This window comes from Callorhinus ursinus, unplaced genomic scaffold, assembly GCF_003265705.2.
Source record: "Callorhinus ursinus isolate GAN/ISIS: 27379988/994484 unplaced genomic scaffold, GSC_fseal_2.0 scaffold25, whole genome shotgun sequence".
NCBI lineage: Eukaryota > Metazoa > Chordata > Mammalia > Carnivora > Otariidae > Callorhinus > Callorhinus ursinus.
Genome location: NW_027397087.1, coordinates 16,194,511 through 16,216,183, shown reverse-complemented (window position 1 = coordinate 16,216,183; position 21,673 = coordinate 16,194,511). Strand labels below are relative to the sequence as shown.

The window sequence follows — 21,673 nt, the reverse complement described above, 5'->3', positions numbered from 1 at the left end:
GTACATTCATAACTATTTACTTAGTTATGAATATACACTAGTTTACTCTTATTTAGCTTTCATTTCTGTGGCTTATATAAAGGATATGCTAAAATTTTGTCAATTGCCTTCTGACTTAGGGCAAATCTAATTATCCCACAGAATTGGCAAGAGCCTAATGACTCAATAGAATGAGAAACAAATGACCATACTGAGGATGGGAGGTCTATCTAACTATCCAAGGGTCCAGCTCTATGGAAGTGGAGGAGGGACTGCTCAACATCATGTACTTCTCCACTTATCTAGTAGCAGCAGTCCTGCATGGTCTTTGAGGTGACAGTCAAATTCCAAACTTTAATTTACTTAATGGGAAAATGGCAGTGTTGCCTCTGGGAGAACTATAAAGCTATTATAAGAACATTTTTTGCTTTCAACTGAACAATTTGTGAGTTTTTTCAATGTGTATACCACATCAGATTAAATAATAGCTAAATTAAGTATTTTAGCTCTCCAAAGGCAGTATTTGGGACTTCAGGTAAAAAGTTTTTTTATTTACACATTTCACTATATCACAGGGCCTTAGGGTATTTTCATAAATACTAATTTTGGGAATCAAGAAGTTTTTTCAAAAACTAGATGAGAAGGCTGAGAATTCATAGATGTTGCTACTTCTCCATGGATTTAACAAGTGGTGAATTTGATCCTGGAACCTGGGTCTTTGAATTTAGCTCTGGGTTTCTTGGATTTTATCTCTCATCACGTTCTCTCTGACATTAAAGGGTAATGCCTCAAAACTTTTATGAAAAAGCTACTTATGTTATTAAATAATGTTCTAACTGAGATGGATTTTATTTTGTATCAGAAACTGCCATCAACATTGGCTATGCCTGCAACATGCTGACTGATGACATGAATGATGTGTTCATTATAGCAGGGAACACAGCAGTGGAAGTCAGAGAAGAACTCAGGTAAGTGTTGAAGGAAAAAAGAAAGGAAGAGAGAAAGGGAGAGATAGTTGAGAAAGTAGAAAGGCCCTTGGCCTTATTTTGGAATAGAATTCTTCCTGCATGTTTCCTAAACTCCTATTCATAAGTTTGACATCAGTAGTGAAACATTGTCTTCAGGCCTCCGACGTTTTCCAAGTATTTTTATTATTTTTTAAAATATATATATATTTAAAGATTTTATTATTTGTTGGAGAGAGAGAGAACACAAGCAGGGCAAGCAGCAGTCAAGGGAGAAGCAGCCTCCCAGCTGAGCAAGGAGCCCGATATGGGACTCGATCCCAGGACCCTGAGATATGACCTGAGCTGAAGGCAGATGCTTAACCGACTGAGCCACCCAGGCATCCCCCAAGCATTTTTAGAAAAGGATTTCAAATCACTTACATTAAATTATCCTTTAAAACTATGTGTTGGTGAGTACCTAGCTCTTATATGATGAGTGATCAGATTCAGTGAGGGCATTTGTTTAGAATAGCAATTCCCTAGCTTCATTTTGGCCCCCCAAATTAAGAATCTCCAGGGGCTGGGGGATGGGGACTTGTATTTTCATAAGTACCTAAATGAAATTGATCAGATAAATTTGAAAAACGCAGCTGGAGGAGATGGTATGTAAAGTTGGAATAGAGTCTTTCAACATTAAAGAAAGTAGGTATTTTGACACAGTTACTGTTAAACCCAGCTCTATAATCCTTATGAGAAATAGAATGCCATGAAATTTGTGTAACTGCTGCAAATGCCAGAAAATACATAACTGCTGAAATTAGGTAAGTGGACAAACATTAAATTTTGAGAAATAACATTTCCTAAAGTCTGCCAATTTTATCCCTTTTTTTCTATTTCATTTTAAGAAGATTTTGAAAGTCTGCACAATTATTTTCCCAGAACTTTAAAAAATGCTGTCTTATAACAATTTTTGCTCACTTATGCTTGCAGTAGCATCTTTAAACTCAATCCATTTTGGGTCTGGCCAAACAAATTATTGCATTAGAGGCAAACTGCTTCTATCTTGCTACATTCTAGATGGGGCTAACTTCCCCTCAACACAACGGTGGAACACCATGGGCTTCCTTAATGTGTTTCCATCATTACGCTTTTGTTCCTGAACCTTGAAAAGAAAGAAAGTCTTAACTGTCAGCACCACCGATTGCTACTTGTAGATCAAATTTCCCAACTTCCACACTGTTTTACTCCCAGTAGAAAACTGCTGTACATGCTGGTTAGAAGATATGATTGAGATTGCAAGTCTTTGCCAAATACATTGGGAAATTGGGGGAAATATTAATAATTTGCTTAGTAATTAATAACAAATATTTTAAGAAAATCTCTTTAAATGACCTTTTTTTGGTGGAGGGGATTTAACTCTTGCTGAGGGAAGATGGATGTGAGCAGATCTAGACCGTAGTGCGCCTAGTGCTAAATGCTTTGAAACAGTGCCCGGGGCACTGTTATAAGCAGGGTACATGTATTGCATTTCATTCCCAAAGCAACCCAGTGTTAAGCATTATCATTATCCTTATTTTACAGATCAGGAAGTTGAGGCATGGATAGGGTAAATAACCTGCCTGAAGTTTCACAACTGGCTAGTTGTTCAACTGGTTTTTGAATCTAGTGTCGTCCCAGAGTCTGTGCACCAAATCACTTGCCACATATCTCTCTAAACATATGTTGGATGTATTCTTACTCCCTTTAAATGATTGATATAAAAAAATGTAATTGTTGAGGCATCTTACTGCTTCACTTGAGGTCATACACCAGAGTAGTGATGAGAGCAGAATAAATTCCAGGGAGAGGCAGCAGATGTAAGAGGAAGGATATGGGCTTCGTGTTAGCTGGACCCAAGTTGGAATCTTGGCTTCCAACTCATTGGCAGGCTAAGTTACTTTAAATATTCTATTCAACCTCTCTTTGATTTGTTTCCTCATTTGTAAATGGGAAAATATACAAATATCTATTCTGTAGACTTATTCAGGAGATTAAAAGAGGTAAGAATGTAAAGATTTGTGGCCATTCAATGAGCATCTTTCTTGCCTTCCCCTTCGCTCCCCACTTCCTTCCTTCCCCTTTATCTCTTTTCTTCACCCCTTGTTCCCACAACAGGGACTACTTTAATTAACATTTCCCCAATAGACTCCGTGGAGTCTATATTAAAATTATATAAATAATAATAAAATTGTATCGATCATAATTAACTAGATTTCCCAATATGTATTGTGTAAAGACATAGGCAATCAGCTGCCAGAAGCATGATATACCAGCTTTCTGCACCCAGTTGATGTAATGGTAGCTAAAAATAACACGAAAGTTAAGAAAAAGTGGTGAGTCTATACATTCTTATCATATAGCCATCTATATTTTTATTAACCTTCTTAAGATATTGAAAACAACATGCTGACCTCTATTACAACCTTTATGGATCCCTTCCTCGATTGGTTACATTGGATAAGGATATTGCAGGTTGATGGAACAGCATATACGAAGGCTTAGAAACATGAAGGAAATCATGTTCTATTCTAGAAGCAGTGTTCCATGTTGTAGCTAGGGTGTATGATAGAATTAAAGGTGAGGACCATTTTTTCAGAGACAGTTTGGTGATCGATTGACAAGTGAAAGTGGTTATACTGAATCCTAAAGTCATTGAGTGGATGTGAATGGCTTCTAAGCAGATGAGTAACAAACACAATTCTACATTTATGAAATAACACTCCAGTGACAGGTTAGATGGAGTATGTTTGATGGGAAAAATAACAGTATTGGGAGATGCATCAGGGAGCTGTTGGAATACTGGAGTTTAGAGATGATGAGGTTGAACTGAGGCAGTGAGCCAAAAGAGTGGAATGAAACTGACAGCTCTTTTGGAGGTAGAATGGATAGGACGCGGAATTTGATTGGATGTGAAGAGAAGTAGGAGCCTACGTCATTTCTAGCTTGTCTGACTTTCACAGCCCAGAATGCACTCAGCTGTGCCCGAACAAAAGCTCCTTAAATTTTATAAAACTGAACTTGAACCCCTTTCTGCCTGATGGCAGAACAATTAAAATAGGCACTTTTGGGTAAATTTAGTTCAAGTCTAGGATTCACAGTTGCCCCATCTGTCACTGATCTCATCATCTACCCTGCTAACATCTAGCACTTCCCACTTCTGTGTCCCTGTCTGGTCTCATATCTCTCTGGGTTGCCAGCTGTCCCTCTTGGCTCATTCCACATGCTCCTGGGGAAATAGGAAAAGTATGGCTGCTCTTCATCTGTGTATCTGAGAAGACATGTGCTCTCACAAGGCCGCCTCTGTTCCTGAAATCCCTTTACTCTAGATCTTCTTTGTCACCATACTTCAGTGGCAACTATTCCATACTCAGATTCCCAAAAACTCATCTGAGGATTTCATTACCCACACATTCCTCCATCCACTACTGGTCTGGGGTGTGAGTTAGGACCCAGCTTTCTTTAATGACTCACCAGCATCTAAGCTTCTCTTCGTAGTCCCTTACCTCTAGGCTTGGATGGGCTTTCTACTCTGTTGCTTATGGCAACATCTTATCCCTTGATTTCTTTAAGGATTTGTCTTATGAAACTTGGAGAATGTTTTTTCTTCCCTCTCAAAAAGCCCATTAGCAAAATTCAAGATCAGTGCTGCTATGGGTTTCAAGAGTCTATTTTGGTACTTAAAAAGCAAGGTCTTAACTCTTTTTTTGTTCCCTCTGTATTTGGTTCTGTGAGATCTCCTGTTACTATCTCAAGATTTTATCCAGCTACCTTTGGTTGACTAAATAGATGGCATAACTGTCATTAAGTGGAAGGCATGTGGAGAAATATGAATTCTTATAAATTGCTGTTGGGAATCCAAGTTTGTAGAAACTTTCTAGAGGGCAAACTCACAACATATTTCAAAATTACATATATGTACGCTTGATCCAATGATCACTACTTCTGGGAATTGTCTTTAAACAAGTGGATAAATGTCTGAATATGTATATAAAGAAATATTGATTGCTGCATCAATTATAATAGAAAATCAGAAAATGCTCAAATACTCGGCCACAAGGGATTTTGTTAATTACCATGACATACACTGGCAATGGGATACTATGCAGTTATTAAAAGTGATGTGTTTATTGACATTGCAGAGGATCATAGGGGAAGAAAGGGAAAAAAAATGAAACAAGACGAAATCAGAGAAAGAGAAAAACCATAAGAGACTCTTAATCTTAGGAAACAAACTGAGGGTTGCTGGAGGGGAGGGGGGGAGGGGATGGGGTAACTGGATGATGGACATTGGGGAGGGTATGTGTTTTAATGAGCACTGGGTATTATATAAGACTGGTGAATCACAGACCTGTACTTCTGAAACAAATAATACATTATATGTTAATTAATTGAATTTAAATTTAAAAAAAAGAAAAAAATAAATATCTGGGACAAATAAAAAAAATTCCCAAAGCACTCCTGGTCATTCTCACATTGTCATTTTAAAGATATGTGTCCTAGTAAATACTTTGGATTTTCCAAGAAGGTAAATACCAAGCTTGGAAAACTTTCTCGAGGATAGGAATTATGTTGTATGCTTTCATATCTTCTGCCATTAGCGGCACAGAACTAGGTATATTAGAGACGATCAGATTTTATTTGATATTTGATTGACAGATTTATTGACTGGCTGAATTTTTATGGTAGAGACTATCGCAGAGACAATTCTTTTTTTTTTTTTAATATTTTTTTATTTATTTGAGAGAGAGAGAGAGAGTGCAAGCACAAACAGGGGGAGCAGTAGAGGGGGAGGGGAGAAGCAGGCTCCCCACCGAGCAGGGAGCCCAACGTGGGGCCAGATCCCAGGACCCTGAGATCATGACCCAAGCCCAAGGCAGACAGTCAACCAACTGAGCCACCCAGGTGCCCTGACAATTGTTCTTTCAATTTGTTGTTGTTGTGTGCTTGGTAGAGAGATGGTCTAAACATAATTACAATAGAATTCTGACTTCTAAGGAATAGAATTCTGAGAGAAAGACTTCTAAGGAATAATGCTGGATGTTATATGATGTAATTTATACTTAAAATGAAAACAGTTTCTATCATATTTTATAACTTCGTATAGGTTAATATAAATTTGTGTCTTCTCTTACTTTTACAATAAAACAATAAAAAACAAAACAGAAAGATGTCCATGATATATTTAAGTGAAAAATGAGATTACAAAATATGCACAGTATGATCCATTTTTTTCAAAGAAAGTATGTATTTGTATATATGTGTGTATATATAACACTATACATCTATATCCATTTTTGTCCTTTACCTACCCATCAAGCTCTCTATAGAACATACACAGTGGTTCTCTCTGAGTGTTGGAATTATGGATCATGTTTGCTTTGTTCTTTATGGCTCTTCACATTATTTGAAATTGTAATAGTGTTCATGTAATACTTTCATAATTGGAAAAAAAAAGCCTGAAGTTTTTTTAATGAGAAGGAAAAATATTTAGAGGGGAAAAACAAGGAATTTCTCTCTAGACTAATTATTTCAGGACCCTTGAGGTCATCTTGCTTAACTGCCTAGCAAATAATGTTTATTTTAACCCAGACTTGAAGGTAACCCCATTCTCAGAGTCTAAGACAGGGTGGCAATGCATGGTATAAAATTCTGTATAAGAGGAATGAATACATTTGTAGTATGCATTTCCTTAATAGTAGGATTAGGGGAAACAGAGCATCCAAGAAAAATGATTGCCAAAGGTGCCCTCTCTAATCCTAATCTGGGTTACTTATGTCTAAACCCAGAGTTTGGGGAATGAAATATTAAAATCATAAATTTGCACCCTTCTTGTGTTTTCTTGTGTTAATGTTTTTGAGTTCAGTGGGAGTTCATGTAAAAACAACCCAAAAAAGTGTATCAAAAAAACAGGATCTAAGTGACAGTAGCTATTAGAAGGAAATGATCTAAATGGTTCTATTTAAACCTAATAAATGTGCTTAGATTATTTCATAAACATGGATATATAATTTTTATGCATATCATGCATATGGCTTGCTTCAAATTTAATGTAATGAAAACTGTTTTAGCCACTTTGAGTCCTGGGTTAATTTTGCCACCATAACTGTTTTAGTATTAAAGGCATGCCCAGAAATCTACAATTAAACCCTGCTATGGGTTTCTCAGAAGATCATCACACTGATTACATTTCACCAATACATATGTCTTCTGCCCAAAGGAAGACAGACTGGGAATATAATTTTGCTTGGACTTACAGGCAAACTCCATGTTTCATTTTTGTTATATTGGTCCCATGTTTTGTTGAAAAAATTCATGTCCAATATTAAATTAAACCATGATGTGACTGTACTGCTTCTGAGAAATATTCTGGTGATATACCTAGGAATTGATATTTCTTCTTTAATCAGCAAAATACATGTTGCACTTTTTTGAGCACTACTTGGTAGAAAGTTAGTTACTTGTTTGAATAAGCAGAGTTCTCAAATGCAAATGGCTCCAGAACCAGGCAGGTAACATTAGTTGTGTGATCTGAGCTATATATGAGACATTAGGGAGTGGTGGAGCCGTTGGTGAAGGTGAACATCATGATGTCCATAAACTCATACAGATTTTTAAAAACACTGTGCAGGCCAAACAAAATGCATCTCATTCCTCATTTCCAACTTCTAGTCACCCAGGCAAAATGTTTTAGTAGGTTGGGTTTCTATCATAAACCAGAACATTTTAGAGTACTAAGAAATCTTGGCAATGTTCTAATACACACTGGTGCAGCTGCCCAGGTTTTCCTAGCTGGTGTCAACAGCCTGATGGGCTGTCCCATTCCCCTAATTTCTAATAAAACACGGGTTTAGGGATTGTCTTATAGACCGCATGGGTAGTAAGGGATGGAACTGGGGCTTAAAATAAAAATTTCATGTACTTCCTCCCTTTCTCTGTTGTTGGCAGTGTGGTGCTGTCCCATAACTGCTCCTCTGGCCTTGTCAGCCTGTGACTGACTCTATATGTTAACCAGTTTAGTGCAGTAGACTGAGAACTAGGAATTTGAAGACCTGGGTTCTGTGCTGGGTCTGTAACTGACTTGTCAAGTGGCTAGAGGACAGATCACCCAGCTGTGGGCAAACGAGATGTCAGAGGCAATACCCTGGGCCTAAGCCCAGCTCTCCAGGTTCCAAGCTCTTATATCGAAGTCAGGATTGTCTTCTTTTAAACATGATGCCATGCTTTCAGTCCATTTCCTTACAGGTCCATACCATGTTTGAACACAGAGTGCCTTATGAGCATACCATCTCTTTTCTTTATAGAGTGCATGTAAGCCAACATGTGCCCAACTGTGCTCTGCTGTGTTTGCGGTGGCACAGGGCTATGAATGCCATGGTCGCCTCAGCCGTTAATGCATTTCTGCATGCCAGCATTCTAATAGACTGCCCTTCATTACACAGCTTGGGAAAACACAGGCCTTCTTTTGTTTTAGCATTTGTTATTTGTGTTCTGTGGTTAAGCATTGTGTGTTATGTCTGCAAAAATGTATAGTTCCTATTCAATAAAGGAAGTCACGTGTAGTTTTTCCCCGCCTAATAAATTTTTTTTTTTTTCAAGAACTAGCTAGCATTTTAAGAGCTAAGTTCCAGGAAGAGAAAGAAATGATAGCTATAGAACATGGGCAGAGGTCTGAAAATTTGTGAGCCCTGTCTGGTGAGGATGGTTGGCCCATGTGGAGGGCACACAGTGGGAATTTAAGCTGAGCCTGAAAAACTGTCTCTTTTCTGCCTAGAGATGTTAGGAAGACAGTTGAAGGGGGAAAAAAGTCCTAAGTAAATAGAATTTCAGCCAATACTCTCATGAACTTCACCCTTCTTTGGAATGTTTTTATTCTCTGGGGGGAAAACAGAGATTGAGTCATTTATACAGCGAGTGAGAACTTTACTAAAAAGGAAACCTCGGGAGATGTTTGCCCTTTGGTGCTTTCTTAAGACCCAATTTATGAGCTCTGCAGCACTGCCAGAGAAACGCTCGCTTCTGGGGAGCTTGTTTCTCTAGCTTTCTTCATTATATGGGACAGTAAATTTTCCTGTTAGGAGGACTCCTTGACATGATTATCTGATGTAAAAGTCTGATTCTCCCACTAAACAATGATTTTTCATGTCTGTTCTCCACTCCTTCCTCCACCTTAACTCCCTAAATTTCACACATAGCACTCTGACTTTATAAATCTTTTTCTTTGATTCGGCAGACTGATTGTTAAGTGCATGATATCATTCTTAGAGCCAGGGGCATGTAATCTCTGGGTTCCTTGGGTTCTTAAATGCAGGCTGTGCTTTTGGTCTTGGACAGCAGAAGGAGATGTTGAGCCAGAAGATAAGGGTGTTTTGTGTGTGTGTGTGTGTGTGTTGTGTTTTTGTTTTTGTTTTTAGACTTCGCATATAAATAATTAGTGTTTCATTTTCAAATAATTAGAAAGCTAAGGGCTAAAATAATTGTTTTTGTACAGTGAACATTCTCTCCTTCTTACATCATAAAACCATTTTAATAAATGTTTTCTATATAAGATGAGCCTTTGGGGAACAGTTTCATTTTGCTGTAAGCCAAAACACCCATTTTTCTGGCCTCCCACTCCCCATTTGCTCCAGGCACTCATTTTATAGATGCAAGTTGTGGCCTAACATACTGGTGGCTGGCTTTGGCACTCATCTTCAGGGAGCATTTGCCATGTAGCCCTCTGGTTGTGGTTGAAAGTACTGGAGTCTTGTTAACTTGCCCTTATGTTGCTTCAAAGCCTGTCATCTGAGGGTCTTCAGAGAGGAAATTTCCCTTCCATTAAAGGCATTATCTTTCCATTTTGAAGAGAAGAGTAAAATGCCTCTTCTAAGCATGTTACGTGACCATACAATCTTTCTCTTAAATAGCAGAGATGGATGAGTGTGAGCAGGATTTTTCTACTGCTAAGTAGATCTGGGGCATTGGAAGCAGTTTCCATTTGGAACGACCCTCTACTCTTGGTGTCTGTATTTTTTTCCCCAGAAGATTTATACTATTGTTTGAGCTGATGTGAGTGCAATTTTCACTTAAAACAGTCCATTATATTCTAATGACTATGCCAATTCAGTAAATGCCATCATTTAGTTTTGTCACATTTTTAGAAAATGTGCTTCTTAAGAGACTGCTGTTTTAAGCCAGATCATATGACATTGTTCTGCAAATTAATGAATTTATTTTATATATTGATGTCCTGGAATTCCTAGAAGGTTTCATCAATTGTCTTTAGTCTTTCCCTTTTCAATATTTAACAATATTGCATGCCAGACCAGTGGTTCTGGAGTCCCTGAAGCTCAGACAACCTTATGGGCCAAATGTATCAAGGGCACCTGGTTCCAGCCCAGCTCAAGATGATAATTTAGATTTAAGGTAATTGTAAACGTTCAAAATTATTCTGTTTTCATTATGTTTACTTTCCTACTTCCTGGAATTTGCAAATTTGCTACGGTCTCCCCATCACTAAGAATCATCCAGCTTGCTTTACTGTAACCAAATCTTATGCCATAGTCTATCTGAATAGTGACGAAATGAATTTACCTCTAGGCCAGTCTCTTGTTAGCGTAATAGGTATGCTCTTTAAACTTGTTATGATTTGTTTCCCCCCCCACCCGCCGCCTTCAAGAAAAGCAAAGGAAAATTTGTTTGGACAAAACAGAAGTTCTTCCAACGGCCATGTAGTTTTTGAAAAACAGCAGCTGGAGCTGGACTCAGTTGTAGAAGAAACCATAACAGGAGATTATGCCTTAGTCATAAATGGCCACAGTTTGGTGAGTTTGCTTAAGGCTTTTGTTCTTTTTCTTTATCCCAATAATTGTCTCTTTTGTACTGTCATACTGAGGTCTCCTTTTGTGTTTTCCAAACAAATGACACCACTAGAAACAGGGTATACACAATGATTTCCTGTTTGCAAGGGGAAAGGAAACTTCTGATATATATTTCATACATTATTGCTTGAACCACCACAGTGAAAGGGAGGATCCAAAGAAATACTGTGTTCACAGAACATCAATCTTGTCTAAATGACTGTAGACCATTTAGCAGTATTGTTTAAGTGCTTTTCTAAGGGAGAGTGTCACAGCTCCCTGTTATTTAATTAAAATAATGCAACTGTTGGATGTATTGCAATTATTGCTCTTGCTGATGTTTGTGATTTGGCAGAGCACAACCTGATCTTCATATAATTACCACACCAAATTATTGCCATTAAGATACCTCTGGTGGTTTTTCTAAATAGCAGTATTTTACAGCAATGCCAAACAATTTGCTTTGATTAGGAAATCTGGTTCTTGTCGTAATAGAATAAACTTGCATTGTGCTTTTAATGTAGTTCAGGTTCCAAATCTTGAACAAATATCAAAACACTCTTCTGAGTTTCTAATTTAAAAAACAAAAGCTCTGATTGCACTCCAGTGAAATTATCATTTATATGCACAAAGAGCTAATCTCACATCTTTCCCCAGCTTTGATGATCATTTTTCACTTTTGGAGTTTGGAAAATAAATGTATCTTCTTGTAGACAGTTTCTTAGAGGACAAAAGAGGTTGGATATGAGTATATTGTATTTTCCCCCTTGTGATCAGCTGTCTGTTAGCTCTTAGTGCTTAGAGCATTATCCAGCTGGATTCCAGACGTAATGATGTGTTGCCTTCTACACCATGGAAAGTTACAGAGCTCAGCTGCAGGCCAAGCTCAGTCAAAAGTTTGTCCAGATGACACGAACTTCTCCTTTGCACAAATGAGCAGCAACTGAAAATTATAAGCCTGTCAACTGGGACTTAAAGCTGGTGGCCTCCAAGCTGAATTGCCCAGGGACTAAAAATATGGAAAGTTTCCTAATGAGTTGTGCTTTGACTTTCCCTCAGTCTCAAAGAAGCCAGTGTGTGGTGAGTTAGAGTACTCAGGTGATAATGTATGCTATTTTTTCTTTGTCTCTAAATCTGTTGAAAGAAAAGAGCTAAGATTGATGCTCTTCAAGAGCCCTTTCAGCTTCAAAGCCTGAAGTTTATGAAACCATGAAATGTCATTTTTCATTTAAGGAAAATTGACCACATTTCTGCTGGTATGGTCAGAAGTTTTTTTTTGTTTTTTTTTTAAGCAAATCATGATTCCAGTTTGCTTCAAATCTCAATGCTTTGTAGAATGTAATTGGGTCCTTCTTTATCAGAGTCTGAGTCTAGGTTTCACTTGATGATAAGAAAAAGAGACAAAAGGGGACCATTTTAAGAAAGAGAACCAGTTACATGCTTTCTCTTTCAGAAAGGGCAATTATATTTGAGAAAGCTAACTCACTGTTTCCCCTAGGAATCACAGGCCTTGACGTAAGAATTTTCTGCATCAGAGTCATGTTTTATACTCATTCACCCATCCTTTCATTGATACTATTAACATTTATTACATGCCCAGGTCAAGATGTTGGAGCCTGAGGGTAAGGATATGAATAGAACACGGTTCTTGTTTTAGGGATTGCTGTCTAGTGGGAGAGCTAATCTCAAGTGTTATGACAGTACTATATAATAGAGGAATGAACACAGAGCTTCGAGAGTATAGAGGCAGACACATTTAGTTTCTTGTGTGAAAGTCAGGGAAGACTTCCTGGAGGAAGTGATGTTTCCAGGTACTGAAGGAGCAAGTACAAAGGCATAGCATCAAGAAAGAACCTGTCACAGTATGGAAACAAACAATTTGGCATGATGAGAGTACAGAGTAAACTTAAAGGTGGTGGTAGAAGACAGAACTCAAAAGGAATATAGGGGCCAGATTATGAGGGGCTGTGGATATCTTGCTAGAGATTCATTCAGAGACACTGATGACTCAAAGTTTAGGTGGATTCCTGTTTCCTTTTAATGGGTTTATTAAATAATGTACAGTGAGATGTTTTCTAGAAAACAAATTGCACAGTTAACTGCAAAGGATTATGCTCTCTTTTTCAGTCATTTCTTGGCATATATATAAAGGTTGTGTGTATTTGGAGAGGAACAAGGCTGGAATTGGTTGGGAACCCTGACTGAGATGTAGGTTGCATGCAAGCCCCCCTTTTGCACAAGCCTCTCTCTATTTCAATCACTTTGTTTTCAAGGGCTAATCTCCAGATCATCTGCTTTTCATTTGCCCCACCATTAACAACCACAACAACAAACACTAAATATACAAAACAACAATGCAAAGGAAACAAAAGTTACATCACATGGAACAAAGAAGTCCCCATCATTTTGTAGTTCATTCTAAACTTGGTGAGATGGTGGACAGGTTCCGTCTTTAGCTTTTCTTTATTTTAGTGGATTCTGGAACTTTTCTGGCATTGAATTATATCTCACCCATGCAGCATGATAATGTGTCAAGGAGGACACACAAGGGCCCTGTGTCTTTTTATTTTTATTCTAAAATTCCATGGCACTTAGTAGGAGTTTAGTGCTCATTTCTTTAGTTAGTTGTTTATGTGACTCTGGGTCAACAATGACTTGTTGAAATGAATTAAACTGTTGAGAAAAGAAATCAGTTGTGAAACAAGAAATCTGCCTCCCAAATGATACCTCTCATTGATTAGGTCTTGTTCTAATCTGGATTTTTTTTTTCTTTTTAATAATATAGGCCCATGCCCTAGAAAGTGATGTCAAGAATGATCTCCTAGAACTCGCCTGCATGTGTAAGACTGTGGTTTGCTGCCGAGTCACCCCACTCCAGAAAGCCCAAGTAGTAGAGCTGGTGAAGAACTATAGGAATGCTGTCACTTTGGCCATAGGTGATGGAGCCAATGATGTCAGCATGATCAAAAGTAAGAGGATATTCACTCAATAGGGTCTGCTGTAGACCTGGAGTCCTCGGGTTCAGCATTTGGCAAGATGTAATGGAGATTACACTGTAATTTTAATTTTACCACTGGTTCCAAAATGAATACTTTTGGATCAATACATTCGGCATCATTAGCATTCATAGAAAAACCTTCATCTTTAATTAAATCATCTGTGTATTTTTAGACTAGAAAAGGATATTGATCACCTTATACTGTAGCTAGCTATGGTGTAAGGAATGAACAATGGATCCTCAGTCCCGACATTTGGGGTTAGTCCCAGCTTTGCCACTTACAAATCATAAAAACTTAAGCAAATCTATTGTATCACTAAAGTGATACAATAGATAAATTACTCAGGCTAGTTTTCTCTTTTGGAAAACTAGGATAAATACCTAACTCGTGGTGTTTCATAAGATAATATATGCAAAAAATTATAAATGCTATAGCTATAAGATTTCTGTAGATAAATAATGACTTAAAAGTGATTTACGGAATGAAAGCATTCCTCTCTTCCTTTGTAGGTGCTCACATTGGCGTTGGCATCAGCGGCCAGGAAGGACTGCAGGCAGTCTTAGCCAGTGACTATTCATTTGCACAATTTAGATACCTCCAAAGGCTTCTCCTTGTTCATGGAAGGTGGTCCTATTTCCGAATGTGCAAATTCTTATGCTATTTCTTCTATAAGAATTTTGCATTCACACTTGTGCATTTCTGGTTTGGTTTCTTCTGTGGTTTCTCAGCCCAGGTTGGTAAAAAAGTGCTTTTCTTTCTTTTATTAGATCCCCCTGAATTGCAGATGACTATTCTTCATAGCTCCTTATTAATAAATAGCATTTTTATATGTCTCATACAGATCACAGTATGACAGTTATGTAACTTATAGTTGACTTGAGCTTGAAACACAAAAAGGACATACATATAGCTGGAATTTTATTTATTTTTATTTATATATAGGTAACCAATGAATCTCCATCCTGTGTGTTTTTAAATTTTTATTGAAATATTTTGGTATGATGACAGATAAGCTTGGTGTGGAGCTTTCATTAGAATAGAAGCCTAAGAAACACTAACAAGAAATGTTGATGTAGCTCAGGGAAGATGGTCACTCACCCAACACACTGACTGCATATGGACTGAGAGTAAATATGTTTTAAATTAGGGAGAAATAATTGATACCCTGACATCAAAGCTGTTTTGACAGCATTTCAACAGATAAAAATTGATAAAATAGATAATGGTGATACAATAGATAATGTTGGTAACAAGGAAGAAAAGTTAGCAATTCCTAAGTTAGGATTCTATTTTTCTATCTACTCATATCCATTTTAAGAGATAGTTATTTCACCCCATATCTTGGATACCAGGAAAGTTTTGACCCTGGGTATCAACTGTGAAACATCAGGCCAGTAGCATCTGAATATACTTATGAGTAAAAAAAAAAAAAAAAAGAGAGAGAGAGAGAGAGAAAATGACATTGTAACCATAACTCTCATGAGAGATTTCTTCAACTGTTCTTCCTTCCTCTTGGATTTAATCATTGGTTTCAATGATATGCATAAAGCTATTTTTTTCAGTCATTTTATTCCAGAACAATGGAGTATGGATTACATTGTAACATTTTGTGTTATTTTAAATGTGCCAAGGGAGATTAGTGAATCATTTTTGTAATGAATATAGATTTTGTGTGTTTTTCCCTTTATCTGAGAGGTTGAGGTTTCTTTTTTTTATGGGTTTCCTTTTTTTTTTATTTAAATTCCATTAATTAACATATAGCGTATTAGTTTCAGAGGTAGAGTTCAGTGATTCATCGTTGCATACAACACCCGGTGCTCATTCCATCACATGCCCTCCTTCGTGCTGATCCCCCAGCCGCCCCGTCCCCCCACCGCCCTCCAGCAGCCCTCAGTTTCTTTCCTATGCTTGGGAGTCTCTTATGGTTTGTCTCCCTCTCTGATCTCCTTGTTCTGTTCTTCCCAGGGTTTTTTTTTTTTTTTTTTTTTTTTTTTACACTAACCAGAATAATACTGTGTGTATTGTTCTTTGATGTGCTTGTTGGAGATGATCTCAGCCTAGCACACTCCTTTTATCCATTCTATATTCCACAGAGATAGTGTCACTGTTTGGGTTGCTTCATTTTGCTGTTATAATTATGCCCACTTTTGTGCACAAACTTGGGCACAGGGGCTGGAATTTGAGGGGAAGAGTATCAGTTGAGCCCTCCGCAATCTGAGGTGAAGGCATGTTGACTTGGCATTGAGCAGGTGGCAGGCCGTGCAAGCTGACTCGGGCAGGAGGGTGGCTGGACTGTGAATTTGGGACCCACAGGCCGATGGCATCATGTGTGACAGGGATGTGGCTGGTTTTGCTTTTAACTTCTGTTTTTCTGGGAAACTTGATCTCTCCTTCTATTCTAAATGAAAGCCTTGCTGGATAGAGTAGTTTTGGCTGTAGATATTTTCCTTTTAGCAGTTGGAATTGATCATGCCACTCTCTTCTGGCCTGCAGAGTTTCTGCTGTAAAACCCACTAATAGCCTTATGGGATTTGCCTTGTATGTCACTGCTTTCTTTTCTCTTGCTGCTTTTAAAATTCTCTCTTTATCACTACTTTGGGCCGTCTTATTTACTTTGTGTCATGGTGCAGACCTCTTTGGGTTGGTTTTGTTGGGGGCTCTTTGTGCCTCCTGGATCTGGATTTCTTTCTCCTTCCCCAAATTCAGGAAGTTTTCAGCTATTATTTCTTCAGACAAATCTTCTGCCCCCTTTCCTCATTCTTCTCCTTCTGGGATCCCTATCATGAGACTGTTATGCTTAACAGTGTTGCTGAGTTCCCTGGGTCTATTCTCATTTTGCATATTTTTTTCCCCTCTCATCTGCTCAACTTGATTACTTTCCATTACTCTGTCCTCCGGGTGGCTGATCTGTTCTTCTACTTCCTCTTGTTTACTGTTTATTCCAGGTCTATTTTTATTTCCATTTAGTGAGTCCAATAGCTGCTCTAACTGGTTCTTTTTTATGCCTCCTATCTCTTGGTGGAGGATCTCATGGAGGTCCTGCACTCCTTTCTCAATTCTAGTGAGTATCTTTATGAGCATTACTTTAAATTCTCTATCAGACATATTACTTATCTCCATTTTGCTTAGGTCTCCTGCTCTGATTTTGTTCCACTCTTTCATTTGGGACATATTCCTCTGTCTCCTCATTCTGTCTATTGCTGTGTCTGTTTCTCTGTGTTAGGAAAGTCAGCTATGTCTCCTGCACTTGAAAGTAGTGGCTTTATGAAGAAGAAGTCCTGCAGCACAGTGTCTCCTGTTGCCCAGAACCTGGTGCTTCAGGGGGTGTCTCCTATGTGTGTTGCTACAGGGGTGTCCTACCATTGTGGCTGGGATGTGTTTGCCTTCAGTCCAGCGTGTGATGGCTCCCTGCCTGTTGTGGGCAGAGTCTGGTGCTGTGGTGTTATTGGTCCAGTCTGGGGTTGCCTTGGGCTTGAGTTGAGTCAGACCAGGCGTTTGGCAGAGATGAATTAGTACCAAACTGCAGGGCACTTTCCCTGTGTTGTCGCCTGAGGAGCTTTTGTTGGGTAGGGCCTGCAGTCAGACCAGCTGCCTGCCCCCAGCCCACTGCTGGGGTCACAGAATGGTGTGTGTGGTTATCTTGCCCTCCCCCCTGGAGCAGGACTCACTCTGGAGTGGTGCTGACCCTCGTCTGGGCTGCATGCACACTGCCAGGCTTGTGGCACTCCTTTGATGGGACCTTGCCAAGAGCGATCGGAGGGGGTGGATCTGCTTCGCTGTGGCCTCTTGTCTATGCTGGGCTGCAGAGAGTCTGTTCTGCCAGTTTTCGGGCCGCTTTCTGGGCTATTTGTGCCGACGTGGGTGCTCTCTCGGTGGCCACGTGGCAAGAGGTAAGCCCAGGCTCATCGTACTCCACCATCTACCCAGCTGATGTTGAGATTTCTTAATATGAGGCATGCCTATATCCATTCCTAATGTTCTCTTTTAAGGATAACATGCCCCAGAACTAAAAGCAGACTATGTTGATATTTTTGTTCCCATATTTTGTGATCTCCAGACATTGAAGTAAAGCAAAAGTCTTGATTTTAGTTTCTCAGAAAGAAGTATTCTTAGCACTACTTCAGAGAAGGCTGAGGTGGGACTTGCCTGCTCATAATCTCACCTTGTCCAATATAAACAAATGTGAGAATGTGGCCTGTGCCTTCCTAGGCTGGGGACTTTTCCTCCACATAAAAATGAAGCAAGGCTATTCACTAAGTAGTCCTTCCAAGAGCCGCAGTTTTCCTAGTGCAAAGGTTTGGAGCTTTTGAAAACTATGAAGGGATGCCTATACTCTCATTTAGATCTCTTAGGACATGGAAAAGTGGTCAATGATTTGTATTTACAGACACATAGAGCTTGGATAGCAGGTTTACTGCCTAAGTTTTCTTTGTTAAACTGTGAAGTTGTAGACTAATATTCAGTGACTTCTAACCTCTATATTTAGGTGATTTTCTGCTCTGCTTTCAAGATCCGATAAAACTGGTCAGAGTCAGATGTTAAGCAACTAGCTTTCCAATCCTCTCACCAGTATTTACCTTTTAAGAGAGAACAGCATGGGAGAACAATGATTATTCCAAAGACATGAGTACCTGATGCTTAAATCTAGTTGTAAGACATGCCACCAGTCTATGATTAGGTTTCTTAAATGTTTGGTTCAACTTAGCTTCGTTCCTCCCTTCCTTCCTCCCTCCTTCCCCTTACTTATTACACTGAAATCTCTAGTTTGTTGCACCATCTTTAGTAGACTACTGTCAGTCCTGACTGGCCCTCTGTGTTTCCTGTGCTGGTGAGTTGGGATGGACTAGTGGCTCCCAAGCTTTAATGTGAATGGGAGTCACCTGGAGGGCTTTTAAAGCCCAGATCCTTGGGCCCACCTGAGTTTCTGATTCAGTAAGTCTGAGATAGAGCCCAAGAATTTGCATTTCTAACAAGTTCACTGGGAGATGCTGATGTTGCAAGTGGGGGACCATACTTTGAGAACCACAGGGTTGGCCAATATAGAAGAAAATCCAATGTTTCCTTGAACCCAGAGTCCAGAATGAACTCCAGTCTGCTTTTTGTTTAGTCCATGCTAGACTCTGTTCATCTTTCCTGAGGCAGAGGGGGCAGTTAAGCAAACAGCTTATTCCCCAAAATAGAATTTTTCCAGAGGGCTTCGAATCTCTTTACCTATCCTACCAAAGCCATCGCCCCTGAGGCTAATACGTGCACTAATACAGGGTCAAGAGGAAAAGGGGTGTCTGTTTCAGGGTAGAGGATTGCTTTTTCCAATTTGCCTAGTCTATTTTATCTAGCTTAACCATAAGCTCCTTGAGGAAAGGAAGCACACCTGAATCATCGTCCATAATCTTGAATGACATCTGGCATATAGAAGCATCTGGTCATTTCATGTTGTTGGCTGTTCCTAGAACCCTTTCTTGTGCTTGAGGCAGATGTAGCAAGGAGAGTCATTCATGTATGCCTACAGTCACTTCTGCAGGTTGTCGTTTACTGAACCTACACCCGGGGCTGTCTCTGCAGGCTCTACATCTGGTCTGTGTAAATGTGTACAGCCTGACCAGCACTGTGGGAAAGGGGCTTGTGCCGTTAAATCTCAGTGTGATTATGGCATTGATTTCAGAATGCAGAGTGATGTTTTTTGTATGTGTTATATTGTTTTAATATGGTAGTTAATTGGACCACAAATGATGTACTTCTTAATTGTTCATATATTGCTTCATTATAGGAAAAATATAGAGTGGATTTCCAGCCCAACTCACCAGCACAGGAAAGAACACAGAGGGCCATTCAGGACTAACAGTAGTCAAGTTTCCAGTCTTATTTTGTTTTACCTGAGTCTTGGTTGTTTTAAATAGGGCAGGGCAAATCCTCTTTAGGCAGAAGAGCAATCACCACATAAAACCAATTGAGCTATTGAGGAGTCCAGGACTGTTATCCTTTTTGCCCTAATTTTTATGATGATTTGATCAAATTGGGATCCAGACTTATACTTACTGAACAGGATCCCTTCTTGGTCCCACTATTTAAGATTTTCATTCACTGGATGAATATTTATTAAGCCCATGTTATGTGTCAGATTATGGTGCCTGCTGGGGCTTGGCATGGTAAAGGATGTCTAAGGGATGCATTCTTTTTTTTAAAATTTTTTATTGTTATGTTAATCACCATACATTACATCATTATTTTTTGATGTAGTGTTCCATGATTCATTGTTTGTGCGTAACACCCAGTGCTCCATGCAGAGCATGCCCTCTTTAATACCCATCACCAGGCTAACCCATTCTCCCACCCCTCTCCCCTCTAGAACCCTCAGTTTGTTTCTCAGAGTCCATCATCTCTCATGGTTTGTATCCCCCCCCGATTATCCCCCCGTCATTCTTCCCCTCCTGCTATCTTCTTCTTCTTTTTTTTTCTTAACATATATTGCATTATTTGTTTCAGAGGTACAGATCTGTGACTCAACAGTCTTGCACAATTCACAGTGCTCACCATAGCACATACCCTCCCCAATGTCTATCACCCAGCCACCCCATCCCTCCCAGCACCCCCAACTCCAGCAACCCTCAGTTTGTTTCCTGAGATTAAGAATTCCTCATATCAGTGAGGTCATATGATGCATGTCTTTCTCTGATTGACTTATTTCGCTCAGCATAACACACTCCAGTTCCATCCATGTCATTGCAAATGGGAAGATCTCGTTCCTTTTGATGGCTGCATAATATTCCATTGTGTGTGTGTGTGTGTGTGTGTGTGTGTGTGTGTGTGTGTGTGTGTGTGTGTATACCACATCTTCTTTATTAAGGGATGCATTCTTAATGAAGTGTGATCTCACAATTTTATGAGCTATCCATTCTGTGGAGAATTTAAGGTTCTATTTCCAGACTTGTCAAAGAAGTAGATAAGCTTGTCAGGAAAAGTGGCAAGTAGTAATTTGTCATCTCCTGTTGGAGAGAAAAGGCAGTAAGTCAGTGACAATGCCCATGAAATGGCATCAATGTTATGGTGTCATCTTCTAGGTGAAACCATTATATTGTTGACACCAACAAGTAGGGATAAAACAAACTGCAATTATAGCTAACACTTATGTAGCACTTACTATGTGCCAGGCATTGTCTAAATGTTTTGCAGGTATTAGCTCAATATTTACAATAACCATATGAAGTAGGTTTTATAATTATGGTCTATAGCAGCTATTTTTAAAATACTTCTTAAAAAATTTAATTGTGGTTAAAGACACATAACATAAGGCTTAATGTCCTAACCATTTTTAAGTGTACAATTCAGTGGTGTTAAGTACATTCACATTGTTGTGCAATGGATCTCCAGAATTTTTCATCTTGTAAAACTGACACTCTGTACCCATTGAAAAACAACTCCCCATTTTTCCCTTCCTCCAGCCACTGGAAAGCACTATTCTACTTTCTCTTTCTATGAATTTGACTGGAAAACTTGAAATGATCCATGTTCTGGTTCACTAATTCATTCTCCTGCTTGGTTGAGTCTGTTATTGATGCCCTATATTAAATTCTTTAGGTGACTCTGTATTCTTCAGGCCAGGATTTCTGTTTGTTTTGATGATTTCTATTTCTTTGTTGAAATTCTCATTTTGTTCATACATTGTTTTCCTAATTTCATTTAATTGTGTGTTCTTATAGTTCATTGACCTTCTTTAAGAGGATTACTCTGAATTTTTTTGTTAGACCATAGATCTCCATTTCTTTATATTCAATTATTGCTGCTTTATTCATTTCCTTTGGTAGTGTTATTTTATCTGATTCTTCATGACCCTTGATTCTTTGAGTTGGTATCTGCACATTTGAGTAAGTGGTGT

The 21,673-nt window shown here is 38.8% G+C and overlaps 1 protein-coding gene across 5 annotated transcripts in view; it reads left to right on the top strand.

Annotated features, from left to right (window-relative positions):
• Positions 1-21,673, top strand: part of ATP8B4 (ATPase phospholipid transporting 8B4 (putative)) — a 303,343-nt gene that overhangs the window by 244,337 nt on the left and 37,333 nt on the right. For all 5 annotated transcript variants that reach the window (XM_025883645.2, XM_025883647.2, XM_025883642.2 and 2 more), the window contains 4 exons: positions 842-947; positions 10,621-10,765; positions 13,587-13,770; positions 14,310-14,533. In XM_025883645.2, the coding sequence (XP_025739430.1) occupies positions 842-947; positions 10,621-10,765; positions 13,587-13,770; positions 14,310-14,533 (659 nt within the window). The remainder of the gene's footprint in view (positions 1-841; positions 948-10,620; positions 10,766-13,586; positions 13,771-14,309; positions 14,534-21,673) is intronic.